This window comes from Lepeophtheirus salmonis, chromosome 12 (genome assembly GCF_016086655.4).
Source record: "Lepeophtheirus salmonis chromosome 12, UVic_Lsal_1.4, whole genome shotgun sequence".
NCBI lineage: Eukaryota > Metazoa > Arthropoda > Copepoda > Siphonostomatoida > Caligidae > Lepeophtheirus > Lepeophtheirus salmonis.
This window is the reverse complement of record NC_052142.2, coordinates 9,381,919-9,398,684: the sequence shown is the minus strand read 5'-3', so window position 1 is coordinate 9,398,684 and position 16,766 is coordinate 9,381,919. Positions and strand designations below refer to the sequence as shown.

Here is a 16,766-nt window from a genome sequence, read left to right as displayed (position 1 = left end):
TTATAACCTAACTATTTGAAGAAGGATGTTTATTTCTGGGGAAGGGGCTGCTACGTTAAGATATTGAAATACAAACGAATAAACATTATATTGTTCATTATAGCTATAAGAACAAAAAAAAAAAAAAATCACAGGAGCCTTTAAGTGGGGGAAAATGTTTTTGTAGGACCTGCAAGCAGCTTCTTTGCTTGATAAAGCCCATTCTTGGAAGCTTTGCTCCAATTACGCATTTTTATATGTTTCAAGGTTTTATGATGATGAAACAGAAAACTGGTTAGCTTGTAAATAACTATATTAGGAGCAGATATATGACAAGGGGGATTTTGGAGTAGAAATAATTGGCAACTGCATTATTTAGTGAAAGATTACATCCATTATCATAAGAAATACTATATGTTAAATCTATCTTATGAATGAATTTGGGAAATAATTTAGTCAAACTTAGTAAATTGTACTTATTTTATATTTGGTAGTGAGTGCATATTATGCCCGTCTTTGTACATCGAATATATATAGCATGTCTAAATTCCGTTTTTCTAGTTGTGTGAAGTATTATGAATAAAAAGACAAATAAAAGTAATTTTCGTTATTGTTATTTTTATAATTTAATAAGCCTCTTTCATTTTGTTTTGATAAAAAAATTTATTAAGTTATGTATTTTTATTAATCTAGGGATGCCCATATGACTGGCTGGGCCTATAAAAAAATTAATCATCATGATTTAAAATTTCCTGTTGTTTACGGTGAAGGAAAGCGCAGCCGTCTCTTGGCAACCATTGGAGTAACACGTGGGTTTGGAGACCATGACCTTCGAGCACAATCATATGATAAATCTAATATTTTTATTAAACCATTTTTGACTTCCCAACCTGAAGTGAGAGTAATAGATATTGTAAACTCTTGTTCTAATGTTGACGAAAATGATATTTTGATATTGGGAACAGATGGTTTATGGGATGTTGTATCTAACGAAGAAGTATCTAAAATAGTGGCTAGTGGAATTAAAGGTACTCAAGCATCTGGAAAAGAAGATACAAAATACAAATACATAACTATCGCTCAAGAACTTGTTATGTCTGCTAGAGGAAAGTTATCAGTATGTGGCTGGAAAAAATATGACAATACTTCAGCTACAATTGATGATATTTCTGTATTTGTAATTCCGCTTAAAGGATACAAGGATGAATATGAAAAATATATTGACTAATATCATTCTATAATTTATAGCTTATAATAATCTTCAAAGACTTTGAAGATCATAATATGTAAAGTTTTTAGAAATAAATTATCTATACATGTATTACGTGTACACGCATGATGATAGATGTGGTAAGTCACCTTTGTAGCTAAAAATGTTTAACAATTTCACAAGTTTTTTACCTAAATATCAACAAATTATTAAACTTGAGTACTCACATTTTTATTAATGTCAATATGTGGTAAGTTAATACCAAATTAAGTTTGAGTAAAAGTAACTTTATTGTAAAATTCCCTTTTTATTTATTTACTTTATAAATATTAACAATCAAATATGTCATAGACATGCTTTGATTAATTATGGGATGTATGCTAAAATTTGTCGGATGGAATGAGATATTCAAGAATATTATTATAATTTAGTGCCTTCAATTGATAAATGTGACTATAATTGTCCTATGATTTATCATAATCATATTATTAGATTTTATTGAGAAATAGTTGTCATCAGAAAAAACGAATTGATACAGGAAAGCTTTACTGATCAACAAACAATAGTACTTTTATTTATTTCAATAATCTTAATAATATATTTTGTATTCTGTTCGTCGCCATTTTTGTTAAGTTTCTAAGTGTTGTTACTTATTCAATTAATTATGTCCTGCGAAATTTCTTCCACTTATGTTGATGTTCGACCTTTCCACCATGCTGTGATATTTCGTTGTGTGGACGAGGAAGAGCAAGAGATTGTTTATAATTTTTCCGAGATTGGATTTTATCTCCAAAAGCTTACTTTTCTTCGGAATCAGTCCTTAGAAATGTCTACAATTTTCTAAAATTATTTCACATCTTTTGGATGAAAAAGAACACAGAATGAAGCTCATTATTGTTGGGAAATATGTAACATGTGTGCCAAACCACATTCTTTCTTGATGGAAATGTCGAAAAGTACCTTTGTTAATTTACATACTCTTTCAAATTTCATTTTGATATTACCAACATCAATTGTTCATGATTATATATGTGAAGAAGCTCTTCTAACCGAAATAATATCTACAAAGATATATAATTCCTCTGATAAATTGTGAGAATAAGAGAAAGATAGTATTTTTATATTAATTTCTTGAGGGAATTATTCAGCATTTTTCAAGCCTTTCTACCTACATATAACTCATCTTAAATCAATTTAATACCCAAACTCACGTCCTCCCTCATCAGTCATCACCAATATAACTTAAACGATATTTAAATAAAGGAAAGCAAAATTTTGTAAATTATATTCAAGTAAGTATTTTGAAAAATCAGCTGTCATCGATTCTGAAGTTTTTTATTTATTTCATATATAGTGTATAACACATCGAGATTAAAGGTATAGACACACAATCGAAATATCCAAATAATTGATCCCAATGCACATGTTCATAAAAATATTTATGAAAATATGAATACTCAATAATTAATTATTATTCTTTAATTGAGTAAAAAGTGAAGGAATGATTAGAAAAGCAATATGTTTTACCCGATACTATCCGATGGATAACTACTAAAATAAAGGAACTCAAAAATCAACTCTGTTTAAAAATATTCTGTCGTTAATATAGACAGTTTCTGACTTACCGCCTTGTTTCTGGAGATTAATTTATGTGTAAAAAAAAATATTTTACTGCAAAATATTTTCAGAATGGCATAATATGACATGGCCGCACATGTCAAAATTAAATCTTGAGTAAAAGACAAAACGAAAATGATTCAATATGGCAAAAAAAAAGTTTCTGTTTTGAGTTACAAATAATGTAATTAAAATAATACAAATGTAAAACATTAAATTATTTTTAATTCCTTTTTTTAGGAAGTATTTTATTGAAGGACGAGTAAGATATGGAAATATTATTATATAGTTTCTTATTGCACATCACTTAGGTCAACACAATACTTAATATAACGAGTTTAGTTTTAAACATCAGAAGATGTTTTGTTGCAGTCTCGGTTGTGGTTATAAAACAACAGTGAAACGCAAGACTTGTGACCATGAAGAACATGATGGAGAAACGGTGTCTTTTTTACTCTTCTCCAAATGATCCTGGACTTATGTCGAAGTCATTATCTTCAATCTCACGGAAAAATTAGAAACCCACCCAATATACAAAAAATTGCAGCAAGCATTTCAAAGATGCTTGTTTTTTCAAATATAAATGTGACTCTAACATAAACAGAAGAAGAACAAATTTGGAATTAAAGAGGAAGACATTGAAATTGGATGCCATTTTGACAATATTTCCTGCCCTCCATCTTATTATTCAAAAAGTAATTGTGAACCCAGGCCTTCTCTCTGCTTCTGCAGCTAGTAGGTAAATCTAAATTGGAAAAAATTTATGGATTCCTTAATTCATAAGTATGTATTTATTTATTATAAATATAAAATTGAAGGCAATCGTCTAAATAAAAAAGTAAACAAGTGATTTGAAGAAGAAATTGTTAAAAATTTGAAAGAGCTGGAAAAAAGCTGGATCGTTCTTGTCGACCCGAAAATATTCAAGAAATATGGAATAATGACAATTTTATCCAACTTGAGCAATTTTATAGAGGAAGAAGAATATTCGTTAGTCCCGGATTATGTCACGGAATTGTTGAATACAATCATTGACGGAAATAGTCAGCTAAAATTTATCTCTGCGTTCAAAATCGTTAAATGGGAGGCATTATTCTACACATACTCTTGGAATATCAGTGTTATGGCTATATATGATAATATTGTAGAGAAACACGCATGCAAGGAGAAGGGGGGAAAAATACATATGGTATCATTGTTTAAAATACTGATGTGATTATCATCTGCCTGCTTTATTATGATTTTTGAGGGTATAACAAAAGTATTTATTAGCAAAATGTTTCATGAAGATATACTACGTATAATTGACTTAGACCTTTTTTTCCCGTTACAGTAGATTTGAAAACGTCACACTCCATGAAATTGTAATTCATTATGAACCTTATTCTCAAAATAATAGCTAATGAAGCAACAAAGTAGAGTATTTCGAAATATATTTGAAGTTCCAGGTTTAAAAAAGAAGGCTTTAATTAAATATAATCTACATAATAAAAAATATACCATCATACATTTATGTTAAATATACAAAATTAAACAATTGGAATCATATAACTAATAACAATAAATTATAAATACAGAATATTGAAATTATAGATTGATCCAAATAATATTTTCTTGTTCTGACACCGGAATCCAGTTAAATATGTCATAACTTTAGGTTGCAAAACACAAGCGAGATGTGGAGTTTAATCAAAACGATAATCACCCTTCTTCTTCATGTGGAAGTTGTTATATACAATTGTGCACAGGATAGATATATCTCTACCGATGAGATCTAACTAATTATTAATAATAAAGTAAATGTCAAAATCATAAAATTAGACAATGAATATAATAATAAAAAAATGTTAGAAATAAATCCATCTTAAAGATTTAGAGCAAAAGCTAATTATGTTGTAATGTCCGGCGATATTACTGCTTATTAAGAGCATCAAAAAAGATATTTACCCCGTTATTTATGCTTATATAACAACATACTATTATCATGAAGGATATACACAATTGCTAATTATAATGATACACCCAATGTAACTATCCCCGTTGTTGATACCACTTAAGTAGTTATTTTTGCCTTTTATGAGTTTTCTGAACACCATTTCTTTGAGCCTATCAACCATAGCTAAGCCTTAAGTGATAAAAAGAGTAATATTTATTGGCTATGTAATATTGGCAAACCTAATTATCATACCCAAGTCTTTAAGTGAAGAAACTAGTCTCAGAAAAACTAGTTGCGAACCATCCAAAGCTACTACTCCCGTTGTTGTGACAATTTAAGCACTTTTTTTGCCATTGAATGAGTTGTGTATCATAATTCTTGATAAGTTTGGCTAATATAGAATCATATTTTAGGGTTAGATTTTAAATTTTTTTGAATACTTACTGTTAGATAGTACAAAATTCAGAGTTCTATTTCGAAATTAGTAAATATAACTAATAAATAGTAACTTTTTACTGATAACTTGATCGTCATTTGGTGTGGATGACTCAAAAATTTTTAATATGTATTTCTATAAATGACATCAGTACCAACATCCTCCATTAATTTAATGATGGTTCCTCGGGAAGGAATAGGTTTACCCGTGTATTTCTCCACAAATTTTTTGAACGTAGATGATTAGTAATGGATAAGGTTATATTACATGCAATAAGCATATTTGTGAGATCAGAGTTAAAGTCTGACTTGATGTATTCATCATTAACTTGATTTTTATATGAATATCCATGCTCTTGATATGAGATGAGGATAATGAGTGGCGTGTAATTCTAGACAGGAGATTAAAGGCACATTTATATCGACAAATCCGAAAAACCATCTGTTTCTCATCCGGTAAGTATTTCCCAAATTCATGGGCCTCCATTTTGCAGAAATCTAGACAGAAGGCGACGTTATTTTAGGAAATTTATTCTGTTTTTTATCGAATATCACCATCTAATATTATATTAATATTGAATAATAAAGGCGGGAATGATAACGTTCTTGATTAATAGAAGAAGATGTATATTATTTAATCAATGATGTCATGCGTATTTATTCTTTTCTCCTGCAAACCTACTAGAAACCGTTTGTACTTTATGATTGAAAGTATTTTTGGAAGATATAACGATGTAGTTGCAATGATTCTAATCAAAAGAATTGACTCCACGATAATTAAACATTGGTTTTTTAAAGTTCTTATAATCATAACTGATGTTGGATTTAAGCCAATGGTAATTTAGTAGATGGCCATTCAGTCAACCAAAAAAATTTCATGCACGAGTTAGGAAATGGGAAACTTCCTTTATTTAATGAAAATTAATTATGTCCCCTTTGTGAAAGAATATATCCATTATTCGATATGGTTCATAGATTTAAGAATTTTTATAATCTTATAAGTAGGAAACATTTTATTTTTTGATCATTTGATACTCACTATGAAATTTTATACGTTCATTATGATCAAGTTGTTTCTATTTATCATCAAGAAATGGGTATTGGAATTTAATTTGCTCACCTGCTAAGCCATGAAGTGTTGTTTCCTCAACCAATCAAAAAAAAAAAAAGTATCCCTTACATTGATTTTTTTTTTTTTTTTTTGCGACTCCACCATCGAGGTTTTAGAACATTTTTGAACTACAGATATTTCTTGTAAAGATTATTTGGAGACTGTAATGCTCTTTCTGATTTTTAAACTTTTCTGGAACTGTGTAAATGTAAATTATTTTACATCCAATTTCAAATTAAGAGATGTTAGAATGTTACCAATAACTTCAGAGAACTGGGATCAAATCAATATCTTCATTGAAAAATGTATTTAATAAGGTGAAAAAATTGGAAGACACCATACTAATTGCTCAAAATAAAACAGAACTTATTTTCTTAATCTCCCATTTTGACATCTCTGATTTTAACAAACATGTGGGAATGGAAATGTATTATATTATATAGGTGGATTTATGGTCCATTCTTTGTTGAAGGAAGTAAACAATGAATGATACAATGAACTGATTAGCGCGTCCGATGATTTAATCATTATAGTGGAGGACGATGGCGGACACAATGTTATCTATTCCTTTTTATATGAACAAAATAGAGGTGGTCTCAAAATGCCAAGCAGTATATTATATTTAACCGCGGTTCATATTTATAATGCCTGATCATATATGTGAATGTGAGGTATTAAAAAAAGAAGATATTATAATTCAAATACTCAAAAATAGTTTTTATTACAGTTTTCGATGAAACGGTGGAAAGACATAATAATATGAAATGGATTGTTACTTCCAAGTGCGATAATGGCCATTATTTTCAAAATTTGGTCCATTTAATTTCATCAAAAATGCTCAATTTATTTTTTTTAAACTATGCAAGAGATTTAAAGAGCCAGATTCATTCTTTACGAAAGAGAAAACAGCATAAATATGATGATTCTGGCAAAAAGTTAAAAAAAATACAGACATTGTAATTTCTGATCATTGTAACATGGCTAGGTTTCTTATCTATATAAAAGTAATAAAATTTAATTTATATCATTTGTTTTTGTTAGATTAATTCAATTTGATTAAAAGTTTAGTAAGATAATCATTGATCATTATAAGACTAAAAGAACAAATGTATTTGAATACATTTTTACAATAATAGTAAGTTCCAAAAGAATGACAAAATAATTTTGTAAATAATTAAAAAAAACAAAAAAACGAGTGCGTTCTCCATTTCTTTAGTACTCCCTGCCTTGTACCACATATAGCAAAAACTTTGATTCCTCATTTATGAGGTTTATTTCTCATGTATTGCAAAGATAATAGAAATACAAGGTTAGACCATTATATAATCGGGCTTGCTAGAATTTTCCATCTGATGTATTCTACCGACTGCCGGCAAGAAAGGCAGATTTGGACAAAACACGTAACCACTTATAGTCTATGACGTCACTATTGCTATAATTTTCAATTTAATCTATGGTACCGAGTGTTGGGTAAGAAAAAAAAGATTTTGGCAAAACATGCAACCACTCATCTAGTATGAAGTCAATATTAAAACTGTGGTGGAAGTCAAACATCAGTCGTACATGCGTTAAGTTTCTATTTATTTTGTATTTCTATTAACCTTGATGTATAGCTTCAATGAGTTACGTGCCTGGAAGGGTATCATCATTTTGTCCACCAAATTACGTTTTTCTGGTTCAATTTTATCACATTAATTTTTTTAGTTATTGTTGAGAGAGTCAATAGATGGTCTAACTTCGAAAAGCTCATCATACTGGAAATCTTTTATGTGTTTTATATTTTCCTTATTCTTGTAATGAAGAAAACTTCTCAGCTTTACTAAAACCATTATATACTAACCCTGCATCTCCTTTTAGTTCCTATTTTGAGCGAAGCAGATTTAAGAGATAACATAGAAGTTTATCAAGACTTTGATAATATAATTTATCCTCAAATCATTAAAGGTGAGATTGATGAAGATATAAATAATGATGAAAATACATTAGAACAACCATTTAATGATTCACATTTTCCTAAAATCTGTGAAGTGAAGGGTTTATTTATATTGCTGGATGTGTGGCGAAATCGTTACATCAAAAATTTCCCACTCTGGGCTGTAATTCTTCCAAGATCCAGGTTCCTCCAAGCTAATTTTAAACAATAAACTTTCGAAATATGAGTGCCTGTGTTCTAGCTAAGTCTAAAAACCTTGTCAAGCAATTGCTTGGACATTGGATAGCCAAATTTTTTTTTAAACATAACTGTAATGCTATTGGGAGCCAAGTTTTCTTCGTTGGTCAAATCCACAAAGGATCAATATCTGAACTGTTTGACTGTGGATTAATCAGTTCTATTTCAATAGAGTATTCGCTTTACGATACCTACGTTTAATTAAATCATGGGGTAACAATGCATATTATGATATTTTTTTAAATTCATGATCCCTAGTAGATGTAATTATGTTACACTTTTTCACAATGACCTATTCTTTAATGCCGGGAGTGACGAAGTAACACACTCTTTTGTTAGATTGAACTCTACACATTTTCCAAGGGGTCTTCATGTAATATCTTTTATTTGATGAAGAATACTCATGATAATTTATAGCCATCCTAACAAATGACAGTTAATACAAGTAATTATAATATATATGAATTGAATATATTGTTCTTGGATGATGACAAGGATGAAGAGTTAACACTGAATAACTAATAAGTAATAACTAATTTCAACTTAATTTTCCTAACAGATTTGAGTGAAATCCGACATTTTTCTCCGTTCCTCGCTGTAGTCCACTATGGCAAAATGATCCTCCCTAGAAACTGAGACTTAGCTTGATATGCTTTACTACAACGTGGAAGACCCTCAATGGGTTTGAATGCCTTGTAATAAAATGGAGACCTTGTCAAATTGTAGAATCAAGAATGTAGATTGTTTGTTTTTATACTATGTAAAATGTTAACAAAACACTATGACGTCACTATTAAAAGCGTGGTGGAAGTCAAAGATCAATCGTAAACAAATTATGGTTTAACCTTGTATTTCTATTAAACTTCAGATGTACAAAAGTAGCTACAAAAATTTAATGTTTAACTATGAGAATAACTAATTATGTCTAGTTGAAACCCCAAACACATATTAAGATAATTTTTTAAATTAGAATTTATTTTTTGTCGATGTTTTATATTAATAAATGTATTTATGCATTCTAATTTATAATTAATTGAAAAATGAATGGAATAGTTAAAAAGTTAATACAAAATTTAAACCACGTTATTATTATAATTCTTCAACTGTTTATCATGTAACTAAATATCAATTATTTTTTAGGTTTCTTTTTTACCCAGTTCACTAACTCAGGACTAATTAAGAAGGATGTTGGCTAATGGAGGGTTAAGGGAATAAAATTTGTAATAAAAATTATTCGATTAACTTTTCCATCCTTATATTGTGTGTGATGGCACCAATGCCTAAGTTTTATTATATATTTATGTTATTTATCTTGTAAAATATTGTAGTTCGTCATTAATACTACTAAACAAAATTTTAATATATTTGTGGTTGAATATTTTTATATAACTTTTGTTTGAATGGAAGAATATACCTAAATATAGATCTGGATAAATAATTAAACTGGGGAACACGAATTTTGTTCAAATGAATTGAAGCCAATGAATGAATTTTTCTTTGAGCGAAAAATACAAAACTGATATACCATTATAGTAATTCGGGACTATTATCGTTCAAAGTCATTTTTTAGCCTTAAGACAATCATCAAATTAAAAGTTCAATTAATAAAACATAAGTAAAAGGTTTTCTTTAATTATTCTATAAGTGTTTTCATTAATTGTGTATCTTATTTTGAACTCGATACATTAACTTTATTAGGTGGAAAAATGAAAGAACGATACTTTATTTTAGATTCATATAACATATTTATCATTAACAGTGTTAAGGAATATAATAACATATATGATAGAAAAATATTTAATGTTCAATTTATAAAAAAACCTATTTAAAAAATATGCATAATCCAGAACTTTTGTTCGATTTTGTATTATTTAAGTGGTCCAATTTTTTGGGGGGAGTAGTAGCAAATAAACAACATTATTTTAATATATTTTTAACGATTTCAATGTCAATTTATATAAAATTATTAAGTTTTAGATGATGCATCATATCATCATAAAGAATTCTACCAGCAAAAGTAAAATGATTTGATACGTGATTTAGGAATAGGAGAAAAAACATCTAGGTTCCTAGCTTCACAGTTGAATGAGATAAGGTTGCTAAAATCATAGGTGAGTGTCTAATACTATCCAAAACGAGGAACTAGTGTTCTATAATATGTACTTTAAAAGTAAGATGGGCCTTGTTTATTGGCACAACATTCCTGGCTTGTTAAAGAAATTAGGAGTTCCAGATTATAGAACTGAGGAATGGAATTATCTATAGATAACTCGAATAATAGTAGGAAATCTGTTCTTCTACACAATGGAAAATATTTTTGGTGCCATCCCAATTGGGCATTCTGTTAATCTTTCTGAATAGTAGGGGGAATTAGGAATGATCTGGAAGTAATTGAATATGATGAACTTAATAAGACTATCTTTGTTGTTCTCAAAATAGTGTATTTTCTTTTTGGCAAACACCGTGAATTTACGAAGTATCCCTGTTTTCTATGTTTATGAGACAACAGAGCAAGAGACCACCATTGGATTAAAACTATTTGGTCTTAAACATCAAATTTAAACGCAAGAGATAAAAATAATATTTTTGAGCCACTAATTCAGAAGGAGGAAATTATTTTCACACCTCTCCACATAAATGTAGGCTAACATGATGGTGATTGCTTCATTTACTTTACCTCAAAAGTTCCACTGCTAAAATAAAGGGTGGTGTATTTGATAGGCCAAAATTCGAAAACTCATTATGGATGAATATTTGGTGGGTAAAATGACAAATCAGGAAAATAATGGTTGGATTTCTTTCAAAACTGTGGTGAATAACTTCATAGGGCAATAAATAAAAGGGCAAATAAATAGGGCAACCATAAAGCAAATAACTAAAAAGAGTTAGTGAAAAAATGGGGAAGAACGAAGAAGCCGTGGGATGTAACATTAGTATTAAAGTTCATTTCCTTCATAGCCGTAAAATAGATATGTTGACTTGGTCAAAGTCAAACAATGCCCCCTCTACTAGAAACTAGAATTCTAATTTAATAAAACAAGAGACTAAATGTGGAATATGTTATTTTAATTATGTAAAAGATGAGTTATTATCAGAACATCAATATTATACAGAGTTGATCTTATCTAGTAATCCAAATATTATTTTTCTCAATTTTTCAAGAATAAAATTTAAAAGAGAGGTTTTGCGAGGACATTTATTTTATAAAAACATCTGAAAATAGTACTTGGCACAAATTTTATTCAATAAGTGAGCCCCCAGCTCTAATAATTGCCTGAATTCGAGGCCTAAATGCCTTGCAGACCTTGGCTACATAATCAAACTCGAAATTGTCTGGAGGTTTAGTTGTGATGTAGCGGCTGTTCTACTTATTCACAATGGCATCAACGGTGAAATTTTTTTCATCAGAAAAGAGCAAAACTTTGCTCGAATTTTTTTTTGCCATGAAAAAATTTAGAATCTTCTTTGCTCTTTCCAACCGTATCATGTTGCTCTGTTCAGTGATAAGATGTCTAGTTTTCCCGCTCTGTGATTTTGCACCAATGTTATTCCGGATTGGAAATAATAAAATGTGTACCTCTAAATAAGATCAACTCTATACATAAACTTTAGTCATACAATTTAAAGATACATACATATAAAAAAACAATTTATTAAATAAAGAGACGAATTTTTAATACAGTTAGTTGTGCTTTTCATTTGCATAGATCGATTTAGTAAAGACAGGAATACTTTAAGTTATTTACGAGTTAAGACAAAAGAAGAGATGCGAGATACTTTATCCTCAACAAAAGATACTCGGTTTCTCAAATATACGAGGATAATAATGGGATGGAAATGTTTCTAGAAGAGATCCAAACCAAGGCAAGCTTGATATGAGAATATCTCCTTACTTGGGTAGAAATATATTCATCCCTATATAATAGTTATGAATATATACGAGGGTTGAAACTACGACTGGATCTATTCATATGAAGATTAATATAAAAGGCTCTAAATTTCAAATATAAAATATCGATATAGTAATTATAATAAGGTACTACAACAATATGAAGTTATTACTATAAAATTAAAGTATATATGAAAAAAAAGCGAATTTAAATAATTGAATCATTCTAATATATATAAGTTTGATATTTAGATAAGCTATATATTGGACAATTGTAAAGATAATTAATTAAGACCTGAAGAAGTGGACTTCTATGCTCTCCAAGAGTTAGGATAACAGTAAGATAGAAGGAATCGATTGAAGATACTTCTAATTTGATCATTCATCTCCACAGACGTTCAGATTCGGTATTCTCCTAGGGACGAAAGGATGAAAATTCATCGGAGGAAAACTACGAAGCTTCATGAGAGAGTAAAGTTATCATCTCCTTTGGGCAGGAGATTCCAGTATACAAACAATGAAGAGATAATATTTTATATTTGAAATATAATTAATAATTATTTGATTTTTTTATATGAATTTGTAGGAAGCGCCGCAGTATAATATTGGGGTATTTTTTACAGGTATGACGTCATAATATTTTCATCGAAATCGTAAACAATAAAAAGATAATGGATGTACTTTTTTCCTAGTACACCCCTATACTCAATTGGATCATTTGAAAAACATAAAATTACACATAAATCTTTGTAGATGTATATTTTATTAGTCATTAATCATATAATAGACTACTTTCAGGTGATACAAAGGTGTTTCAGCAAAACAAAGTGTATTTTAAACTTGTTTGAAAATTATAACAAAAATGGGCTTGAAAAGTAATATAATTTTTTTTTTAAACCCAAAATCATTGTTTTTGGTTTAACATTCATGTTATAATAATTAAAAATGCATTTTCAGCTCATAAATAGGTGTTTTATCAAAGAAATAACACATTTTATACATTTTTGAGGAATTAGACCAAAAGAAGGTGTTAAATTTTCACAAAAAATCCAAAATTGGATTTTTTAAATGGAAATTTGTATAATAACACCGTCCAATAAAATTACGCTTTTTTTATGCACAATAACAGCATATGCTTTATCTGGTACGATTTTATCCCCTGATTCCAAATATTCCAATGTTGAAAATTTGTAGTTAATTCATGAAATGTACGTTAAGGACGTAAAAAGGTTTCCAAGAAATATTACAAAGAACATTTTTTTTTTCAAATAAAGCTGTTTTTAATTCAAAATTCGTGTTGAAATTATTAAAAATAAAATATCACAATGTATATAGGTGTTTCAACAAAGTAATACAGCATCTCAGGTTTTTTCGACAAAGTAAACCGAAAAGAGTGAAAATCACCATATTTTGTTCAAAAAACTAAAATTGGTGTATTGAAATAGAAATTTATATAATATTCATTATTTTTTTGCATTTTCAGGACGTATATAGGTGTTTCATGACAGAAAAACGATTTTTCGTGAAAATGGAGCGAAAAATTGCTAAATGAGCAATTTTTTTTTTAAATAGTTGTTTTTAAATAGAAATTCGTATATTAGTCCTTAAATATTGCGTTTTCAGTTAGTATATAGGTGTTTACTTAATTAAATGTCTTATTTGAAGTTTTTTTCGGGGAATTACACCGAAAAATGGCTTCAAATGAGTATCTTAGTTGAAAATTTGTGTTTTACAAAATTAAATAAAACACTTTGATACGATAAAAAGGTGTTTAGCAAAAAAAAAAAAAAAATTCAGACGGATTTAACAAAGAAAAGTCTTAGAATGAAAATATTGTTTTTCAAGAACTCAAAAATCCATATTTTATTTAACAATTTGTGATTAAATCAAGAAATATTGCGTTTTTAGTACGTGTTATTGTGTTTGAGCAAGAATTACTGCATTTTTAAACTTCTTTTAATGAATTATACCAAAATATGGCTTTAAATATGGATATTAAAAAAAATCCAAAAGGGATATTCTTCAAAAGTTAATGAATTATACCCTATTCTCTATGAAAATGATGTCCAATTTTGGGAAAAACTACTTTAATACTTATGATTTTTACGAAGCATTTTGAGAGTAAAATATCTATAATATTTCGGAGAGTATGTGCAATCATTTAACCTAAATCAAGGCACAATTTGTCACAGAACAACTACAAGTTATTAAAGCAACAGGTATTTCACTAATTGATTCACTTGTAGAACTTGAAAGTGCTGAAAATATATTTTTATTTCTGTTAGATTAGACATATATACCCAAATTAGTATATCTAAATAACCAGTGGATATTTTTTACTTCTGATTTAAATTTGAAGTCTACATATATATTTGCTTAAGAAAAGTTTATTTGAAAATATCAACTATGAAATTCTATATGATTTAATAGAAGAATTCAATATTTCCCAATTTTGGCAGTGAAACTGAGCTCCAACCACCAACCATGCCATATACTTATATTGAAGGACTATTATGTGAATTTTTCAGTTAAAAATACTGATTTTTGATTTTTTTGAAAAAAGAGGCTCATTTCATGCCCTCTTTAGGTCTGATTTGTCGAGAAAGGGCTCGGATGAGATATATTTTGCTTTAACACCTTTAATAGTCCTCAAAGTGCTATATATCATGAATAAAAAACGAATTTTTGGATAAAAACACAAATATTTTATTTTTTTAAAGAAATATGCTCATTTTAAGACCTTTTTCGTTCTAACTCCTCCAAGAAACGTTCAAGTCATTTTTTTTTTGACTAAATTACCCTCAATGTGATATATTTTAGTTTTTTGAAAAAAATAGGCTGCTTTTAAGTACTTTTTAGGTCTAATTTGTCAAAAAACTTGTTAATGCCTTATTTTCTGCCTAAAGTAACTTTTCAAAACTCAAAGACTTTTATCCTTCCTCAAAGTGCTATATTTCATTATATAAACAAGAATATGAAACTAAAAACAACAATTTTGGATTCCTTGACAACTTAATACGATATATTTCATGATGAAAGCAAAAACTTCCAAATGAAAACACAGATTTTGGATTAAATAAAATATTTACTCAATTTAAGCCATTTTATGATCTAATTTCTAGAAAAAAAGCTTTAAATATGCTATATCGTTGATAAAAAACATTGATTTTTTGAAAAAAATTATGCTCATTTTAAACATTTTTTCGATGCAATATCGCGGGAAAAAAAAGCTTCAAATGCGGTATTTTTTTTATTAAACAACTATATACCCTCTGTAAATACTATATTTAAAGATTATTTTTGCGATTTTTTATTTAAAACACTGATTTTTGATTTTTTTTTTAATTTGCTAATTTAAAGACTTTTTTTTATGTAACTTTTGGAAAAAAAGTTTAAATTAGTTCTTTCTTTGATAAACCACCTCGTAATGTTCTCTCTATATTCAGTTTCCAATTTTCCGAAAAATGTCTCAAATGAAATTGCTATATTTAAAATTATTAAATTACGAATTTCTAAAAAAATTATGAATTCGGGATTTTTTGAAGTAAATCGGGGGAATATAAGACCATTTTCTGTCTAATTCCTCAAAAAAGAGCTTCAAATGCAGTAAGTCTTAACTGAAACACCTATATACGTTCTAAAAATACTATTTTTAATCATTTTAAGCCATTTTTTTGTGTAATTCTTTCAAAAAAATTTTCAAAATTCACTAATTCTTGCTCAAAACCATAATATATCCAAAAGCGCAATATTTATGAATTAATTGCGAATTATCGAATAAAATATGGATTTTTCATTTTTGCTAAACAATATGCTCATTTTAAGCCTTCTTTTGGTTAATTCCTCAAAATAAGCTTAAAAAGTGTTATTTTTTTTTATTTACAAACACACCTTTTTACATAATCAAAGTGTTATATTTAATTTTTTATATCAATAATTTTCAACTGAAAAGAATGATTTTGGGTTATTTTAAAATATGCTCAAATTAAGCCATATTTTGATCTAATTACTAAAAAAAGCTTGAAATACGATATTTCTTTATAAAACACCTATAGACGTCCTGAAATACTATATTTAATTATTATTGTTTAAATTATCATTTAAAAACACTGATTTTTTTTTGTTTTTTCTTAAATGAGGGTATTTCATGCCCTTTTTCGGTCCAATTTCTCTAAAAAGGTCTCTAATGAGGTATTTCTTTGCTGAAACACCTTTATTACTCCTCAATGAGCTATATTTTATGCATAAAAAACGAATTTTCTAAAAACACACGAATATTTGATTTTTGAAAATAAATAAATAAATAAGGTCAATTTAAGACCTCTTTTGGCCTAACTCCTTGAAAAAAGTTTCAAGTTAGTTTCTTTTTACAAAATTAACTCTTAATTAAGAAAACTAATCCTCAATGTCTTGTATTTA

The 16,766-nt window shown here is 28.2% G+C and overlaps 1 protein-coding gene and 1 long non-coding RNA gene across 2 annotated transcripts in view; both read left to right on the top strand.

Moving 5' to 3' along the window:
- LOC121127269 (protein phosphatase 1H) overlaps window positions 1-1,300 on the top strand; it is a 36,369-nt gene extending 35,069 nt beyond the window's left edge. The window contains exon 2 of the mRNA XM_040722602.2: window positions 673-1,300. Coding sequence (XP_040578536.1) covers window positions 673-1,207 — 535 coding nt within the window. The 3' untranslated portion in view covers window positions 1,208-1,300. The remainder of the gene's footprint in view (window positions 1-672) is intronic.
- A 5,431-nt stretch (window positions 1,301-6,731) lies between these two features.
- Window positions 6,732-7,315, top strand: LOC121127272 (uncharacterized). The gene is made up of 2 exons (XR_005867723.2): window positions 6,732-6,959; window positions 7,016-7,315. It is a non-coding gene; the product is annotated as an uncharacterized lncRNA (long non-coding RNA).
- Window positions 7,316-16,766: the final 9,451 nt, after the last annotated feature.